The sequence below is a fragment of the Macrobrachium nipponense genome, chromosome 37, assembly GCF_015104395.2.
Source record: "Macrobrachium nipponense isolate FS-2020 chromosome 37, ASM1510439v2, whole genome shotgun sequence".
NCBI lineage: Eukaryota > Metazoa > Arthropoda > Malacostraca > Decapoda > Palaemonidae > Macrobrachium > Macrobrachium nipponense.
This window is the reverse complement of record NC_061097.1, coordinates 54,838,291-54,858,443: the sequence shown is the minus strand read 5'-3', so window position 1 is coordinate 54,858,443 and position 20,153 is coordinate 54,838,291. Positions and strand designations below refer to the sequence as shown.

At 36.9% G+C, this 20,153-nt stretch overlaps 1 protein-coding gene across 1 annotated transcript in view; it reads right to left on the bottom strand.

The window, feature by feature from the left end:
- The window catches only part of LOC135209264 (muscle-specific protein 300 kDa-like), a 355,456-nt gene that overhangs the window by 84,949 nt on the left and 250,354 nt on the right, over positions 1-20,153 (bottom strand). The window contains 2 exon segments of the mRNA XM_064241973.1: positions 6,737-6,847; positions 11,773-19,977. Of these exon segments, the coding sequence (XP_064098043.1) occupies positions 6,737-6,847; positions 11,773-19,977 (8,316 nt within the window).

Below are 20,153 nucleotides of genomic sequence, written 5' to 3'. Positions count from 1 at the left end.
AATTCATTGGGAATCCATGGGAACTCCAAATCCTTCCTTTGTAAATTCGCTGGGAACCCATGGAAACTCCAAATCCTGCCTTTGCAGTTCATTGGGAACCCATGGGAACTACAAATCCTACCTTTGCACTTTATTGGGAACCCATGGAAACTCCAGATCCTACCTTTGTAGTTCATTGGGAATCCATTTTCCTATCGCTATGAATATTTGGAAAAAATTTCCTCGACATTCTTGAATCTTAAAGAGAATCCTTACCTTTTGTATTTGTCAATCTTTGAGAACTCACATCTCCACTTTGGGAACTCGTGCCTCACTTTCTGTACTTACTCGGGAACTTTAGTCCACACCTTTGTGAACTGTCCCAGGGAATCTTTGGCAACTTTTGTCATGCCTGCGCCGATGAGACAGATTGTTCCCAGGGCTGTCATATGTGGCCAATCTTCAAAAATTCTTGGCTGATTAATGTCCCTTGTTTCATATGAATATTTCAGCTCTTTTTCCCGTATTTGTGAATCTGGAGCATTTACTCAGTCGTACTGAATCCTGTTTCTGTCTTTTCTGATTTCTCCTTATTTACATTTGAACTAGTCTCATTAAAAGAATCAGGTCACTTTTAATATAGGATACATTTGTCCTTGTGTCCTTAACAGATGGTTGGTTGCATGTTTACTTCAAGAGACTGCGTTATCATATAATGAATCTTCTGTAGATACAAAAACTATCAAGGGTGTCAAGATCAAAGTTATAACATGTCCCTTTATCAATTTGTGAGACTCCTCTACCAATCTCTAAAAGTGGTAGGAAGCACGTTTCCATGAAGTGGACTCGATGAGGTCCTTCTCTGTTTTAGTAAATTTCTGGAACTCGCTTTCCGTGTTCCAGAATCTGTGGAAGTTTTGCCCCCTTCTGTATTTCTTTTTATGATTGTGAGAGCTCCTCCAATCTTCGAGAACAATTAGAATTCCTCCAAACCTTGTGAACAAATGGAAACTTCCGTTCCAGCCTTTGCTGGGAACTCCAATTCTAAATCCGTTTAATCCTATGGATGCTGACCCATCAACTGCTGGCTGGAATCTCATATCAATCATTTTGAATTAGGATTACTCGCTATCCAAGTCTATCAGTTTACTGGAACTCCATGGATCTCAGGACTTCATCCTTTAGAGTTTGTGTACAAACTTTAGGAATTCTCCATCATTACCTGTCAATATATGGATGATCCTTCTGCAATCTTTGTTCGTTTTTGAGTTATTTTTATTAATCTGTTGCTGGAAGACAAGGGATGATGTAAATGATCCTTGTTGTCAATCTTGAAAGCATGGAAGGTACGTGATGTTACCTCTCTTAACCTGAAAGTTGGTTTGGTCATTCCACATTCCTTGCAATTGCATGCGAGCTTTTCCTGGTCATTGTTTTATCAATGAGGCTCTTATGACCTTCTCATTCCACATTTCGTTGAAAACTGGTCTTAAAAGGAAACAAAACATGAAACTGTTTTTATTCCATGTAAACGTTTCTGATTTCCAGTATGAATCTGTTTGGACTAAACAAGCATTCTGTCTCTTACCATAATCAGTAGATATTTCACGTTGATTTGAAACAACTACAAGAGGATGTGTGAAGCTGATGTTTGCACATAATCGATGGCATGTGTGATTCTGCATCTGAAGTGACTCGGTAATTAAGCAAGTGAAAATATGAGGTACCCCCATTTCGAAGCTTACAGCAGAGGTTACATTAGGCTTTGCCTGATCCACAATAAGATAGAAATGAGATAGTCAAACACAAAGAAATACAGCAAAAGGAAAGGAAGGAGTTAGAGAAAGAAATTTAGACAAGAAAATAAGTCACACCCAAATGATTTGTTCACTAGGAACTTAGGGCCCACTGCTCTATTAATTTTAGAATACCCAGCTGTGGCCTTCTCAGACAAGAGCATCTTGCAGGCTTGGTGTACCAGTTCTTCCATTTCAGTCTCAAATCTTTGGGACTGTGATTTCACATATATGAAGACTGAATTTTAGAGTCTACTAAGCCACCTCATATTCTCTGGGTAAAGATGGTCTTTGCAGTTGGCAATACTGGTGGAATGGCCGAGGGTCCTTCGGTTTCTGGTATGACTGACACTATGTGGAAAGTCCATCCTCTTGACAAAAGCCAGCAAACAGCAGAGCAATATTTCTCAGAGTCAATCTCGTTTCCAATAGTTCCTGCTCTGTCATTTTCAGCTGACATTTGAATTCTCTTCATGGGATGAGGCTGCGAGATTCATAGCCTCACTACTACTTCCTGACCCATGAAGAGTATATCAGAACTGATGGTAGCACTTTCACGCTTCTAGGCCAAGGGAAGTTTATATTCTACCCTAAAAAACAAAGTACTTTTGGCCCTCTCACTTTGTGTGTTTACTGATCATCGAGAGTGAATCCTGCTTGTTCAGATGTGTGGTATACCATTTGGTGAATGGAGGATCTCACCACAGAATGGTGAATTGTTTCACAGGTGTTCATTCTGTGCTTTTGAGAAGGAAATTCAAGAACTTGGAGGTGCCAAAGAATTCTCGAGGTCCTAAACCACGGCCTGAAATTTAATTTACAGATCCTTTATGGAAGGAAGAAATGGAAGAAATTTATGATTCCCTCTGGATCTATTCATCCAGCCTCCATTTCAAATTCTCTGGAATTGCTTCAAGTGTAAAAAGTGAATAACTTGGTATCCCAAAAGAGATATTACAACTCACCTGGCATTTCGCAGTGAGGAAACATCTTTCCTTCGTTAATTTTCAGGTGCTGAAAATTCATCGTGAAATTTATTTTGCAGGCTAGAAATGCCTTTGTCGTATTCCCTGGAGTTTTGCAACTTAATTCGTATTGTCAACTGAGAATAATAAATGTATATGTGAATGAGATACATTTACGCAATATGTAAATTTAGTGTGCATAGCAATTCTCGTTCCATATGCAAAAGAGAATACATACTGAGAGAGAGAGAGAGAGAGAGAGAGAGAGAGAGAGAGAGAGAGAGAGAGAGAGAGAGAGAGAGAGAGAGAGAGAGAGAGAGAGAGAGAGATGCCAGAAGTGAATCACGCAATCAAGTTTGTAAGTGAAGAAAATTGTTGTTTTTTAAATGCTTGCAAATGAAAAAATTCACTGTATTCAACATAGGTCCCTATAAGGTATTAAGAGAAAAAGAGGCATATCTAGAGCTAATTGGAAGGGCTGCAAAATTAATTAGTGAAGCTTTTTTTATAGTACAAATCTGAGCTGTGTTTATTTGAAAGAAACAGTCATTGCCAACTCTCGTGGTCGAAGTGTTACCGAATAAGTATCAAGGCCAAAAAACACCAAGTATTAATTGACACACGAAGATCGAGGTGTTAATAAGCAAAGCTTGGTCCCAGATTTAAAAAGTATTCACAAAACGTGAATTTTACCCTAAATTCTGAAGTATCAAGGCTAAAACACCTAGTATTTCTCAGAGATTTAATTGACACAAACGCTCGAGGTGTTAATAAGCAAAGCTAGGTCCCAGATTTAAAAAGTATTCATAAAACGTGAATGTTACCCTAAATTCTGAAGTATCAAGTATTTCTCAGAGAGTTAATTGACACAAACGCACGAGGTGTTAATAAGCAAAACTTCGTCTCAGATTTAAAAAGTATTCACAAAACGTGAATATTACCCTAAATTCTGAAGTATCAAGGCTAAAACACCCAGTATTTCTCAGAGTTAATTGACACAAACGCTCGAGGTGTTAATAAGCAAAGCTTGGTCCCAGATTTAAAAAGTATTCATGAAACGTGAATGTTACCCTAAATGTGAACACATCAAGACTAAAAGACCCAGTGGACTGAATTCCGAAGTCAAGTCTTTTCGCTCTAGAGCTCCTCTAGTAAACTTTAAAGGAAAAAGATTTTCTAAAAATAAAAGAAGCCTCGAATGATTATTAGCAAGACGTGGAAAGATATTATGCTTCATTTGGAAAAATAATCATTCATCATAAATCATCATAAACTGGCAATCAACGAAAGGATATGACGCTTCTTCCTTCAGGCATGTTTAATCGTCTAAAACTGGCAACCGCCGTCGGCAATGAAGGTTACTTGGCATTTATTCATAACTAAGACTAGAGAATGCGAGGTTTAACGATTTAGGAATACTCAAGATCCGTGACTGGCAATCAGCTTCGAGAAGACGGCCGTTAGGGAAGGTTTGAGATCTGAGAAAAAGCAATCAACGTGGGCAACCAACGCTGTGATCAAAGCTGGCAAAATTAATTTAGGCAACAGAAGTTCAATTATCTGGAAATATCTACGATCTGAGATTGGCAATCACTTTATTCACAAGTTTGGATTGTCTGGATATATATATATATATATTATATATATATATATATATATATATATAATATATATATTATATATATATATATATATATATATATTATCTATATCTTATATATATATATAGATATATATATATACATAATATATATATATATCATATATATATATATATATATATATATTATATATATATCTATATATTATATAATATTATAATATAAATTCAATATATATACTATATATATATATATCTATATATATATATATATATATATATATAATATATATATATATATATATATATATATATATATATATATATACATATACTGGCAGTGAGTATGAGGTAATAGAAGAACAATCACTGGGGAATATTTGGGAGACAGATCTGACAGTCTGTGTATTCATGAAAGGTGTAATTGCTCAAAAATGTTGATGGTGGTCTGACTGGCAATTCAGAGTACATAACAGACGTTTAATAACTTTCATAAATATGCAGTTAGAACTGGCACAGTCTTCATAGGCAATCAATAATCTGGAAATATACAAGTCTTTATGATCCAAGACTGGCAGAAGAGAGTGTAAGTATTACAGGCACAATGACATTGAAACAGTAATGTTCTAAGAATGGCAAGCAGTCAAGGGAACAGGTGTTTAATAATAATTAGAAATAATTGCTGTTTAAATCAGTTAAAGCAATCGAAGGCTAATTACCAGTTATTAATTTTATGAAATAAAAACATGTGGAGAATTCAACCCTTATTTCCAAATAAAGGTTGTAACAGTAAATCAAGTTTTTATTAAAAGTGGTCAAAAATAATTATTTAAAATATCATATTACACTAATCAAAAAATAATTCAGGAAAAAATTATAAAAATGATTTAACAATTTACTGAACTGAGGGAAAAAATAACAGGTTACAGAGTATGTAGAAGGAGAGTTAAACTATAATATCAGAGGAAAATTAAATCTAAATGGTTACTTAGAAAGAGAGGAAACAACTAAAGTGCAAAGTGATTAAGAACTAGTATGGATTAGAAGATATTAGTTCAGAAGTGGTTTAAAACTAACTTAGTAAGAGAGTTTAATGACAGTGCTACCGTCCATACCCAGCATCTGAAATCATGCCTCTTCTAAGTGAGAAAGAAACTACGAGAGTGCTGTAATCATAAGCATTTCTTTCCAGTCCATTTTCCAGCAGAAAAAGCATGCTGTGACCATTCCAAAGAATATTTCATATCTCTATTTTATTTTTTCAAGCTAGGGTGCATCATTACCCGCTTTTGCCATAGGCGAATTGTGAATGATGAAAGAGGATAGGAAATGCCCATTCCTTCGGCATACTTTAACAGAAACCCAGAGAAATAAATGTCTTATTAAAACTCCCAAAGTTGTACTGGAGTTTATTGAGATAAAGAGCCAAAAAAAAAAAATGTTATACAGAGATATTCTTATCTTCTAACATTCATTCCAGGCAAGAGTGCAAAAATAAGCTTTATTATGAGTTATACATTTTTCTTCACTAATTCACCTATGCATACTAAAGACACATTCACTGCAACTTAAAAGCTACATATTATTTTAAAATGCCCTAAAATATAGTAAATTGTGTAAATGAAACCAAAAATAAAAAAAGGGACACATTCTTGAAATACAGAGAACTTCCCTTGCCAGGATATACAACAATGAAAATAAGATACAGAAAAAGAGGTATAACTGCATAGCCCATGCAACCAAGAAATAATAATAAAAAAAGAAGCTATGGCAGCTAACAGCTCATTACATAATGTGCAATTCTTATGGAATACAAATCATAAAAATCAACTAAGAACAGTGAAGCTGACATTTCCCAAGACAAAGCATCTCCACAGAATTGTTAAAAAAAATGAAGCTTATCTATGACACTTAAAAGAGATATTGAAGCATTTTGTCACTAGACCAACAACAGAGTCAGAGATGAAGATATTATTGTATAGCGTTTGATAGAGATGCGGAAAGCTTGCAACATGGAAGTTGAACACATTCTTGTAGAGCAATTCTACCACATCACTTAGAGCTTGGCTACTGCATTCTTTTCAACCCAGGTTCCAGAGCCATACACCTTTAGAGACCCACAATATTAATCACCCATTACCAGAGTCAGCAAGACAGCAAACGACTACAACATTACATTCATGATGACAACACTTAAAGAAAGAAGAGTTCCTGATGCGTTCCACAGGCAAGTGCACGAGAGGAAAATATATATAAGAGATATTGTGTGAGTTGCCAACTCGACGTGCGGGCAACCAACCAACGAACAGTATCCACTCAGTCAGATCATCCCGTTCAAGTGCATAAATGCCACCCAGCACAACCAGACTTTGCGTGACTGACTGCGAGTATCATACCTGTATGGACGTTAACTGTTCTACGACGGCTGTGTCCACGAGAGCTCTTATTCTCTCTTGGAAAGTGTCGAGCTTCTTGTCGGCCTGTTGGAGCGTTTCTTTGTCCCCGACCTGCTTCGGAATGGAGGGAAGGGGGAGAGAAAGAGAACAGTGAATTAGTGGACTTCACCATGGCGAAGCGAATATTCACACGAAGTGCTGTAGTACATGTCTCGTTTGCTGTGTATGGTGTCATCAATGTGTGGGTGGTTGATGATGGTAATGCAGTGTGTTCTGTTAGTGTCAGATGCATGTGTTTACATAGAGTTTCACAAATAACACCAATGAAAATAAAAACACTCACAGAGGACTACAACAGCAATACACAGATTGATTATTATGACATGTTCACTACATCGAGTCATAATAAAGAAGAAATCTTAAAGGGGATAAGACCTTGGTTATACGTTCGTAACAAGAGGAGTAAAATATGAAACCAGAAGACTGATATTCAAGTTAAATAGGAATAGTAATTTGTGTATTTATACATATAATATGACTTCACTTGATACTGACATTTATAATCATTATATGATATGATATGATATATATATATTTGTATAATCAAATGTATAAATACACACAAACCATCTTTAATATTTCAAGAAAACTGCTGCTTTGACAGACAGCGAAGGAACAAGATACAAAACATTATAATTTCAAAGGTATTGTTGCATCTCAATTTCTGTACACGATACAGACACATTTTTCGTTTATGATCAAAATATCTACACTAGAACGCAAGGAAATTACCAGCCCACTAAAGGATCTCGAAAATACGGAACAAAAAGTAAATGCTAAATAAATAAAAAAATAAATAAATAAAAAAAAATATATATATATATATGTATATATATATACATATTATATATATATATATATATATATATATATATATATATATATATATAAATGCATTCACTACGCAAGAGAGCAGAGGAGACATTAAGGAACGTTTTCCAATACCAAAGAATCAATAAGTAAATAAATAAATAATCAATAAGAACAATAACTATTAATAGTCAAGACACAGACATAAAACAATATCTTTGTCCATCATGCAGGTCTCAGGCCCGGATAGAAAGGGGGGGGGGTGGCGACGGGGGCGGGGTGGGCGGTTAATTCGCAACACACCCTTTGAGGCTGGTGAAAAGGGGGAATGGGTTACAATGAGACCGGAGGACGAGCATATAATATTCTCTAGTCTTGAAACATCTATCTTAGAAACAGCAATATATATATATATATATATATATATATATATATATATATATATATATATATATATATATATATATACAGGGTGTCCATAAGTCCCAGTACCATTACAAGCATTTATTGCTCAGAATGGTACGTTATGGATACCCTGTATATATATATATATATATGTATATATATATATATATATATATATATATATATATAGATAGATAGATAGATAGATAGATAGATAGATAGATATACATATACACGTAAAAATAGGGCTTTCAAATTTCACGATAAAATAGCAAGCAAGCAGAATGATTGCATTCCTTTAGATGCGACAGAACGAGAAAAGAAAATGGGAAAAAAAGGAGGAGGAGGAGGAATTAAAAATAAATTTAAATAGAACTCGATATTAAAGGAGGAATAAGAAGAGCGCCTTGAAATAAAACGGAAATACTTAGTAGAGGACCAGAGGACCAGAGTTAAATACTAGTACTTTAAAACAGGATTGGAAGGAAAATCAGTTTCAATAGCATTTAAATATTAAGGACGAATTTGTCAGGAGGCCAAAAAGGGTTTTACGTCTGCGGTTTCGTCGAAAGCTCAAGAGAAGTTTCTCTAACATGTATTCCTTTTTTTTCTGACTAATAAACGTTTTTTGAGCAGAGTTGGCAAGATTGTGTTACGAATATAAACTCTTGTCTTCCTGTGCAGTGCTGCTACGAAATTATATTACGGTATTTTTAGGTAAGTATGTACTATGTGTGTATGTATGTGTATATATACATATAATTGTTTATATACCTGTGTGTGTATATACAGGGTGTCCATAAAGTTCCAGTACCAATCTAAGCAATAACTACTTGTAATGGTACTGGGACTTTAGGGACACCCTTTACGTATATAATACATTCACACACACACACATACACACACACACACATATATATATATATATAGATATATATATATAGATATATATATATATATATATATATATATATTTAAAAATAGTAATATATATATATATATATATATATATATATAATAAACGGAAACACGTGACGAAATTCTTCATTCCTCTTCCGTATCCCAAGGCTTACGGTGAAAATGATATAATATATATATATATATATTATAATATATAATATATATATAGATATATATATATATATCTTATATATTATATATATCTATATATATATATATATATACACACCTCAAGAATTAGAGCTGTCATAAAGGTCTAAGGAGTTCCTATAAATACAGAGACGTCGATATTAACGAAAACATTGCCCGGAATTTAATTCAAATCGGAACAATAATTGACTGATAAATAACCGATCAGGAAAACTGCAATAATAGCTAAGTGGGCTGATTCGTCTCGTTTAAACGTTATAATGCGGAGATCTTATACTATAGTTGATTCACATCAACCGTGCATATGAAGGCCTAGGCCAGTCCCTCACGACGCTCCTGATTGGCTGTTGATAAGCCAATCACAGGGCTGGAATCTCGCAGTCTCTCTCGAGAGTTCACATAGGCAGGATGTTGTATGTTCCACTTATCCTGAGGGATACTTTTGAAAGACGTATCCCTCAGGAGAGGTGGAACATAGATCCTACCCATGTGAACTCTCGAGAGAGACTGAGAGTTTCCAGCCCTGTGACTGACTTATCAACAGCCAATCAGGAGCGTCGTAAGGGACTGGCCTAGACATCAAAATGCAAGATTGATGTGAATCAACTATAATATAATGATTTATGATGTCAAGCTTAACCTAAACTTTCCGGTAATCCACCCTGACAAGGGCTATGCTTAGAAGAGACATAATAATAATGATAATAATAATAATAATAAATGTACTATATGTCGGAAGGCATAATATCAACGACGTTCCTTCTCTGCTACAAATATGCGATAAATAAGATGAATTGTCGATATAAACAAAGGAATATACTAACAAAGAAGGCAAGTGGACGTATATAATATATAAAGGCATGTGTGTATATATAATATATAAAGTATATATTATATACATACAAATATATATATATATATACAAACGTTGCACTGGATACATGTGCACATCAAATGACGCAAGGGCACATGCATTATACATACATACATTCATACAACATCTTTCTTAATACCCAGTAGATAAAATTGTACGTCAGTCAGCAACAGGTAAAAGTCGAGGCGCTTTTCGTATCTTGCCAAAAACACAATAACCTTGTTTCTATATAGTTTTCAAACACACGTGACCGTCAAAACTAATATAAAAAAAGTTTTTGACATTTTTTTCTAAGTTATTCAAAAACTGTCTGAGTCATTTGGAAAATGGAACGCACATATTGCTCAAACGATTTACTAAGTCATTCGAGTCCATAAAATTGATAACTTCGTTTTAATTAAATGTAATAGGGGACAGCTGAAGTAAATTTTACTAGATCATATCCAGTGGAAGAGTGGATCGCATATAGAAACTATACTAAACTACCAATAATAATAATAATAATAATAATAATAATAATAATAATAATAATAATAATAACGTCCTGATGATGGCCAGGGAGATGGCCGAAACGTATCGACATAAAGAAATAACTGACAGAAAATACAGCAATAAAAAAATAATAAATATAATAATAATAGAACATGGCACTACGAACATGCAACTTCACAATAAATAAAACAAGTCCAAACAGTATTGTACACCTTTCCCAAATTTCCCTCTCTTGAGAGAAATGGCAGTTTTCACACTACAAAATTATGCAAATGCTCTTACAAAAAAACTATTATTTTGAGGGAAAAATGAAAACAACAAACAAACGGGAGAGGGTGGAGCACCAATGCTTTTCGTAGATACGAATGGAAAGGGAACCAAAAGTACTGCTAAGGCACGCCCACAGCTGCTCGTAACACATGCAAGAACACTACTAGTACTACTACGTACCTTCTCAACAAGACTCTTCTACAACTGAACTAGCTTCACTCATTTCAATGACAAAATAAAAATAAAAACAAGACAAACTAAACAAGTATGTGTTATATACAGGGCTGCTGTACAAGTAGAGGATAAAAATGTAGGAATAAGTCTTACTCTTCATCCTGAAACCCCGCGTGTGTTGATGCCGTTTTTTTTTTAAAGACAGATCAATCAGTGAAATATCTGAGAGGAAAAAAACCCCGTTCTCTGATAAACGCTTGCACACCTTGGTAGCTCTTTTCACTTCAACTAACATGAGAGACAGAGTGAAATCAAACAAAAACAAAGTGACAGGTCAAAGGGGCATCCAGTCGACGAACCATTCCATCACTTTCTTCAAGAAGAAATAAAAAAAAAATTGAAAAAGAGTTGTCAGTCAGTGAGCTTTCAGGATGTCTAAAACTTAATCAAAAAGAGTTAGTATCAAGTCTAAGAAATACCTCGTTATCCTGCAAATTTGAAGGGATGTGGAAAAGTTTTTAAGTCCAAAAACACCGGGACGACTGCAAAAGCTCTGCACTAGGTTACTAAATGATCTTCTAAGGAAAAAGAAAATTCTAGTTAAAAGAAGATTTGTTACGTAAACAAACAAGCTCTTTTGTACAATAGCTTTCAGGTCAATCGTACAAATCAAAATCAGTACTTCTAAAGAAATTAGGGGAAGATCTGTAGTACCAACTAAGGAAAGGATTTGCAAATCTGAAACTTTTTCTCTTGAGGAGGGAGGGAGGGAGGGAGCGAGGGTGGGGTTGGCCACAACACTCAAAAGAAAACACCCGTGCAGTGCTGTAGGCCTCCACACCTTGGAATCTCTCAGACGGGGTGACGGTGGCCAGTCTTCACTTTGGGCCTGCGGGGCAGCAGCTGCTATCTTGGTGAGTGACGTCAGAGGTGTGTGAATAGAGTCAAATGTCTGTGATTGAGTCATAAGGTCAGTCTGCTGTTGGAGTTCGTTAGTGGTTGGAGAACTAATGACAGTTACTATGTGGTCTGGAAGGGTGGGAGTTAAAGGAAGATAAGTGCTCTCATCAGTCCAGTTTGCTAGACCGTGAGGGAGGTCAGCCTGCATAATTTCCGTCCTAAAAGTTCTCGGCGAACGATCGTTCTGATCATCTGAAAATGGTGGTGGTCCACGAGAACCAGAGCTATCATCATTATTACTACCGTTATCATTATCATCATCGCCATCATCATCATCATCCCCCTCTTGTAAATATTCACTCACCAGATCGTTCTCGATATTCTTGAACCTGGCCAGCATTTCTTGATAATTCTTCTCAGCATCACAGTAGATCCACTGGTTGGTTACGAAGACATCTCCTGAGGCATATCTCTGTAAGACTTCCTCATGGTTGATCTGACGGAGAATCTCATCAACTTCCTTCTCTGCTTCAGACACTCGTGAGCGGTGACGTTTCTGGGGCCTTTCGTACGATGCTTTGAGTGACCTGGATGGCCTCTGGACTCTGATGATACGTTCTACTTTCATGTCACTCTCTTTTTCATCATCTTCATCACTGGGAGTGTGTTCTTCAATTTCAGGGCCAGTTTCTGGGCCAGACTCTTCTATAACTTCTACTTCTGGAAGTTCTATTCTAGGTACATAAGGCACAATATCTTTTATACTGTCATCTTGATCTTCAGAGCAAGATGACCTCAAACGTCGACGACGCTCTTGTTTTGACACATACTCAGTAAACCCTTCTTTATCTGTGGACACTGGAAGTTGAGGTTTGGGAGTTTCATCATCTCGCACAACAACTTTAACTGTTTTGGTAAGATAGAGGATAAATGACTTATCATCTTCAGGAATGTCTTCTTCCTGTACCACAGGCTGGCCTGAAGCAACCACATCAGCCCATGAAGTATGCTTTCGTTCCTGAGAGAGATATTCATGGTAACTCTTTTCAGCTTCATTTACAGACTGCATATCATATTTATTCATATCACTAACTTCAAGCTTTTCACCTACTAAGACCTGTGACTTATCTGAGGCTTCCTTACTATCAAGACTGACTGTTTCATCTTCAGTCTCACCATAAATTACCTCTTCTTCTTCTGCCACATGGCCATTGACTTGTATAGTATTGTAAGATTCAATTAACTGGGATTTTTTCAAGCTCTTGACATCAGGCACTTGTTGCTGGGGAACTGCCTTTTCACTAGTTTTCTCCAAGGTTATTAATGGTTCTTTGATATGCTTGTTATTATTATCGGGAGGTGTCTCTGTACCTGGTTGTTGTAATGTAAAGTATTCATGATATTTAGTTTCTGCTTCACTTATTTCAGATATGTTATAATCAGTAGCTGCAACAAATTCAGGTACAGAAGAGCTTGCCATAACACGTGGTTCTTTAATTTCTTGCTCAACAACTGCATCATTTCTTTGCGAGGCAACCTCTTGGAATTTTGTTTCAGCATCATTAATTGATGACATATCATATCCCACTGTTGAACACACAGTACATGGAACATGAACAGAACTATTGTCACTTGGATCCTTGTCATCATTTGATTCTTGCAAGATTTCACGTACAGTTTCACCTCTAGCAGTATCTAATGGTGGTGTATTCTTTTCCAGTGATTCTGTAAATTGAACATCATCTCCAGAAGATGGAGCTGGATTTTTACAGGATTTTGCAAGATATTCATAATATTTGGTCTCTGCCTCATCAATTGCATTCATATCATAAGGAGAGGAGAAGGTTAATTCTGGGATAACAAGTGTTGGTTGCTCATTCTCTATAACTGCAATGTCACTGGGCTCCAGACGAGTATGTTCCAAAGCTCTAGGTTTAGTAGTTTCTGTCAGCAGCATTAGTTTCTCTGAATCTTCGCAGACATGACCAGGAGTCGATATTTTTAAATCATGTGGAATTCCAGATTCAACAGTCTGACTGACTTCAGGAAGGTTTTCCGTAGGAGATGATGTCTTGCACTGTGCAACATGTTCATAATAATTCTTCTGAGCCTCATCAATCTCATTCATGTCATAATGAGGCCAGGTAGATACAGGTTTGTCAGGTAGTTCACTCGGTTTATGGGCAGTGGACACTACCTTTTCTACATCAGGCCTGTCAACCTTATCAGTTTGGTCTAGCACTTCAGTTTCATCTACATATTCGCACTTATTGTTCATAAACTCGAAATACCTTCTTTCACTGTCTTCAATTTGCCACTTGTCAAGAGGAAAACTATCATAAATCACATATGTCTGAAGTACTTCTTCATGGCCAATCTGTCGAAGTATTTCATTAACCTCTCGTTCAGCTTCTGAGAGCTTTGAGTTTTGACGTTTTCGATTACTAAGCGTACGCTTTCTTTGCTTTCTTAACTGCATTTCATGCGGACTTTTCTTCTTTTCTTCTGGTCTTTTTCCTTGAAGACTTGCAGGTTCTTCATCAGAATCACTCTCAGTATGTTTAACATTGCTTACATCTTCCAAAACGGTGACCTCTTCTTCAACAACCTCTACTTCAGGCAACTCTATTCTTGGTACATATGGGACAATATCCTTTATGATATCTTCTTGTTCTTCTGAACATGATGAGCGAAGTCGACGACGACGTTCCTGTTTGGAAACAAATTCAGTGAAGCCCTCTTCATCTACACTAGTTGCAAGTTGAGGTTTGGGCTCATCATCTGTAACAACAACTTTAACAGTTTTACGATGTAAGAGAATGAAGGCTTTATCATCTTTAGTCTCTTCATCACTTTCTTCTGTTGCTACTGGCTTTCCAATTGCAACAACATTAGCCCAAGATGTTGTATCTTCTTTCTGGGATGGATATTCTTGTTCTTTAATACTTTCAACAACAAAGGGTGGTGAGCCTGAGTCTAATAAGTCGGAAGAAGGTGAGAGGCTTTCAGATTTCCGATCATCTGGTTGATCTTCAAGAGCGATGTTCTTAATTCCATGACAAGGGCTAGTAATTTCCAACTTTGCACCACTATCCAGTTTCTTGTCTTCTGCGGTCACATTGGGCTTGCTTAAATCTAAAGTCTCTTCAGATCTTGCATCTTTAGTTTCACCTAATTTTTCACTCATATCGTCTACATTTTCAACATCATGATGGTCTCCTTTCTGTTCCATTTCTATCTTATCAGCTGCTTCAGAATTTTGCATCCTAGTTTCTGATACGCACTCAATCACATCTTCAGTGATGTCTTCAGTGCATGTAGAGCGAACGCGACGACGGCGCTCTTGTTTAGAAACAAATTCAGTAAAGCCATCTTCATCAACTACTGTTTGAAGCTGTGGTTTATGTGGCTCTTCGTCAGTAACTACAACTTTTATTGGCTTGGGATGGTGCTTAACTCTGGTTCTATCATCTTCAAGCACTTCATCTTCACCTGTAATGATAGTTTTTCCAGTAGCAACTATGTTAGCCCAAGATGATGAACTGGTTTCAGTGGAAGGATCTTTCCTTATATCCAAATCAACCACTGAGGAAATATTGGGTGCTGAAGAATAATTTTTCAAGTCATCTACTGTCTCCCTTTCTACTGAGGACCTGTACTCATGATAACGAGCCTCAGCATCACGAATATTATGAATGTCATACATTATCAAAGGATTATTAATTTCTTGTACAGAGCTTATTTCTGTAGGTTGAGTGACAGCTGATACCTGAAGGGATGTATCCACCACAGTGTCAGTAGGCTTATCAGTATCTTCATCCTCCAGAGAAAAACCTCCATCTTCAATAATTTCCACCCAGTCATTAGCATGATCAGGTACAGGTAGTGCAAATGCCTTTTGTGCTGTGACTGGTTGGGATTCCTGAGATTTCTGTTCTTTGTCTTTTACATTTTGTACTGAGCAACTTTCTTGAACTGGGGTCTGGAGAATATATTCTTCACAGACTGAAGTAGTTGTGCTTTCAATAATATCATGAGTAGAGCTACTTCTGTTCTCTGATGGAATATTCAAAGGAATCTTTTCAGCTTCATCAACTGTAGAAAATAATGGTTTCTCTACAACTTGTGAAACAGGCAAAGTGACTTCTGCAGCAATGTCTCTGTCTTGTGAAGGCTCCAGTCTTGACATGTACTGATTGTAACACATTTCTGCATCTTGGATACCAAACACATCATACCAAAGCTCCAATCCAAGGTAAAATGCTGCAAAAAGTCTATGTTCATCTACTTCATGATAAACTCCATGGAGTTCATCAGTATTGGGTTTTATTGGAACCATATCCATTTTCTGTTCAGACTCTGAGATATTTGCAGTCTTCTTTGGTGCAACATGTTTTACTTTTGATTTTTTCTTAGGCTTTTGAACTTCTGTCTCTAGATGATCTGAAGAATCTTCTTCCTCTTCACTTGCAAGTACATCATAACGTCCACTTGTAGTTCGCTCCCTTCTTTTAGGATTAGAATTGTCTTTCATCTTATTACTTCCCTCCATTACAGCATCAACTGCTTCTTTGATTTCATCTGTTATCTGGGATGAACTGTGTGTCTTCCTCCTATACCTTTCCTTTTTGGATATGAACGCAGTAAAGCCTTCCTCATCTACAGAAGAAACGGGGTTTAAAGTTTTATGACTTTCATCCTCAGTAACCTGAATTATCGGTGGACTCTTATATACATAGGCCTTTTTAGTTTCAGATGGTTCTTCTTCAGTTACAGCTGCAGGAGTATTAATCAGAATTGAAGCATAAGATGATCCCTGAGGCTGATCTTCAGAATTCTGGTATCCTTCTAAATTTGGTAAGCTAATGAATGATTCCTCCTCAGACCGAAGGACATTCCAGCCATTGTCTATTGTAACCATGTCTGCTTCAGGTGATATCACTTCTGTGTCTTCCATTAGAATCACTGGCGATTCACTGGAAGGTTCTGCTGGAGTTTTCTCCTGTTCAACAGAGGCAAATTCACTTTCATCTTCATCATCCAAAGTAAATCCACCTTCCTCAATTATATCCATCCAGTCATTAATATGCTCAGGTAAAGCCATTTCAAACTTAGGCTTAGTTTCTTCTTTAGCTTGTGTTGGCGACCTCACATCAGATGGATGAACAGATGTCATTGCTTCATGAAGGGCTTCTTCAATGTTAGGAACTATCCTTTGTAATCCCAGTTCATCTTTCTTCTCAAGAACTCCAGGTAATTGCGTGGTTACTTCACTGTCTTGGCTAATGGGATGCTCTGCAATGAAACTGACTTGCTGCAAATCTACATTGGTATCATTAACAGAAATAACATTTTCTGATATATTCTTTATAACATTTGTTGTTTCAGTAGATTCTTGAATTTCAGAGACTTTATCAGTAACTGCCTTACTTGGCTGAACACCAGTTTTATTTATATCCTTTTCTGTTCTTTCCTTTTCTCTTAAATTCATTGGATGACTTTTTACTTCTGGCTTCACAAGGTCAGTTACTGGACATGGTGCTTCTGCCATATCTTTGAGGTCTGAAGTGATGTCATGTGTCAATTCTTGCTTTCCTTCCATCACAGACTGAGTAATATCTTGTTTCACATTATCTAAATCTGCATTCTTGGGAGATGGCTTTGTGCACAGCCCATCTCCGGAATTCTCACTGATACCAGAAACCCCTTCAGGCTCAGCTCTCTTGCCTTTAGCTTTCCTTGGCTTTTTCTTCTTGTTTTTGTAGTATTCATCACCAGGAATTGAAACCAGAGAACCATCACCAAGGGTCTGATGATCTTCATCTGCAGATTTGCTCTTCCTCTCTTGAACTGATCCAAAAATAGCATCTGTGGTATCCAAGCTTATAAGTTCTTTCTCAATATCAGAAGTTACATTAACAGTATTCTCCAAAGGAGCACTTCTAGTTTTGAACAGTTTCTTTCTTTCCTCAAGTGGAGTTTTCATATTTTCTTCAGTGCTAGATGTTCGAGTTATTGGCCTCTGTCTCATCCACTGTGGTGTTAAAACAATGTCACTGGCGTCACTAACAGAAGGCAATGGACTTGCAGAGGATGGTAAGTTAGAGTCTAATGAGAAGAGAGGTGTTGAATCTGAGAAATTAATAGAAATATCTGTTGACAAAGATTTTCCCAATGCACTTGAAGTTTCAGACAAATCAGTTAAATCCTCTGTTTCTGTATCTTCAATGTCAAGATGTACCACAGCAACATCCGACTCAGAAACAGTCTGTCCCTTAACTTTAGGCACTGAGTTGAGATCTTCGCTGCCCTTTTCAATAGAAGTCTCCATCACTACATTTGCAAATGGGGTTTCTACACTTGCTACTCTCACTTCATTCTCATAATTTTTCCCAGGCTCTCTCATTTCTTTCTTATGGCCGTGATCTAATTTAGGAGGTTCTTGTTTTGCAGGCTCTTTCCCCTTCTCAGAAAGTGCACTTTCATTTGGAACATAAGTTGCATGGACTACATGCTTCGATTTGATTAGGGTGCTGTAAGTTGTTGGAGTGTCTGTAGTGGAAACAGGGAAATGTACTTCTCTCTTTTGAGCCTGATCAACCTTTGCCTCTAATGGTGTCTCTTCTGGTTCTTCATCTTCGAGACTAAAGCCACCTTCTGCAATGATTTCCATAAAATCATTTGCATGCTCTGGGAGAGGTAGTGCAAATGCAACCTTGTCTTTTTCAACATCTGGTTTGACAGTTTCATGCACTTCAGCTGAAGGAGCAAGGTTTTCTGGTGCATGACTCGACGTATCAACGGGTGCTTCCTCTTCGTCACTTAAAGTGAAACCTCCTTCTTGAATTATTTCCATCCAGTCATTTGCATGCTCAGGAATTGGTAATGCAAAAGACTTAGCATTATTAACAGGAGCCACATTATCAGAGCTCTTTTCCTGATCATCATCACTCACCAGTTTGCTTTCTTTTGCTGGAACTTTGACATCCACCTGTTTCTTTTGATTACTTGTTTCATGTTCATTTGCATCTTCTTTTTCGAGGTCAGCAACTACAGGAGTATCATTGACTGAGGTTTCTTCTTTGTCATCTAAAGAAAATCCACCCTCTTGAATGATCTCCATCCAGTCATTTGCATGATCTGGAACTGGGAGACCATAGGCTTTTGAGTCCTTGGACTGCTGATTATCATCTTGATCGTTTGATCCCTTTCCAGCTTCTTTTTCTTCATTAGTAGAGGGTGCTGGTGTTGGTTCTTCCTCATCACCTAAAGAAAATCCACCCTCTTCAATGATCTCCATCCAGTCATTTGCATGGTCTGGAACTGGGAGACCAAAAGCCTTTGATTTCTCAGGTGGCAAGGTCTGTCCTTCATTGTCAAGCTTTTCCGATGCCTCAGTTGTTTTTGGTGAACTTTCTCCCTTTCTACCCTCATCCACTTCACTCTCTTCATCTTCCAAGGAGAAGCCACCACCTTCTATCATTTCCATCCAATCATTGGCATGATCAGGAACTGGTAAGTTGAAGGAAGATTTCTTTGACTTGTCATCTAGCTCACTCATGATTCTCTGTGCTACTTGATCATCACCTGACCTGACATCAGTTAACTCCCATGGCTCCTCAACAAACTCCTTTTCTATTGGTTTACCATCAACAATGAAGATCTTCTTAATGATTTTCCTGTTAACAAACCTGCGCACAGGAGAGTCAGTGCTTTCTAGATCAGAATCGACCTTTATGGTATCTTTCATTTCTTCAGTGACATCTTCAGGTTCTTCAACTACTTCTTCTGATTCAACTGGTTTACCGTCAATTAAAACTATTTTCTTTATTATCCTTGTTCTTATTATACGATGATGCGTTTTCCCTGCAGGTAACTCAGCAAGGTTTTTGGTGTCGACTGGATGAGACACATAGTTATCAAAATTGGGTTCCTCTTGCTCTGTCTTTTTAGTGTAAGGCACAGATTCTGTCACACTGGTTATATTTCCTGTTTCATCGAGCACCTCTTCAGTTGCAAGTGGTTCACTTGTAGTGCCAGGCACGATACTCTCTTCAGGTAATTCGCCAATGATCACTTCTGACATATCCACAGGGTCTTCAACAACTTCCTCTGTTTCCACGGGTTTACCATCAATAATTACAACCTTTTTTGAAATAATCTCCATTCTTTACAACCTTAACCGAATAGTTTGGGTGGCTGAAACTTCCCTGGCTCACATAACTAAGTTTTCTCAGTTAAGTTACCACTTTCTTCAGGTAATTCCCCAAAGTCATGCTCATCTGTTACAATCCACAGGGTCTTCAACAACTTCCTCTGTTT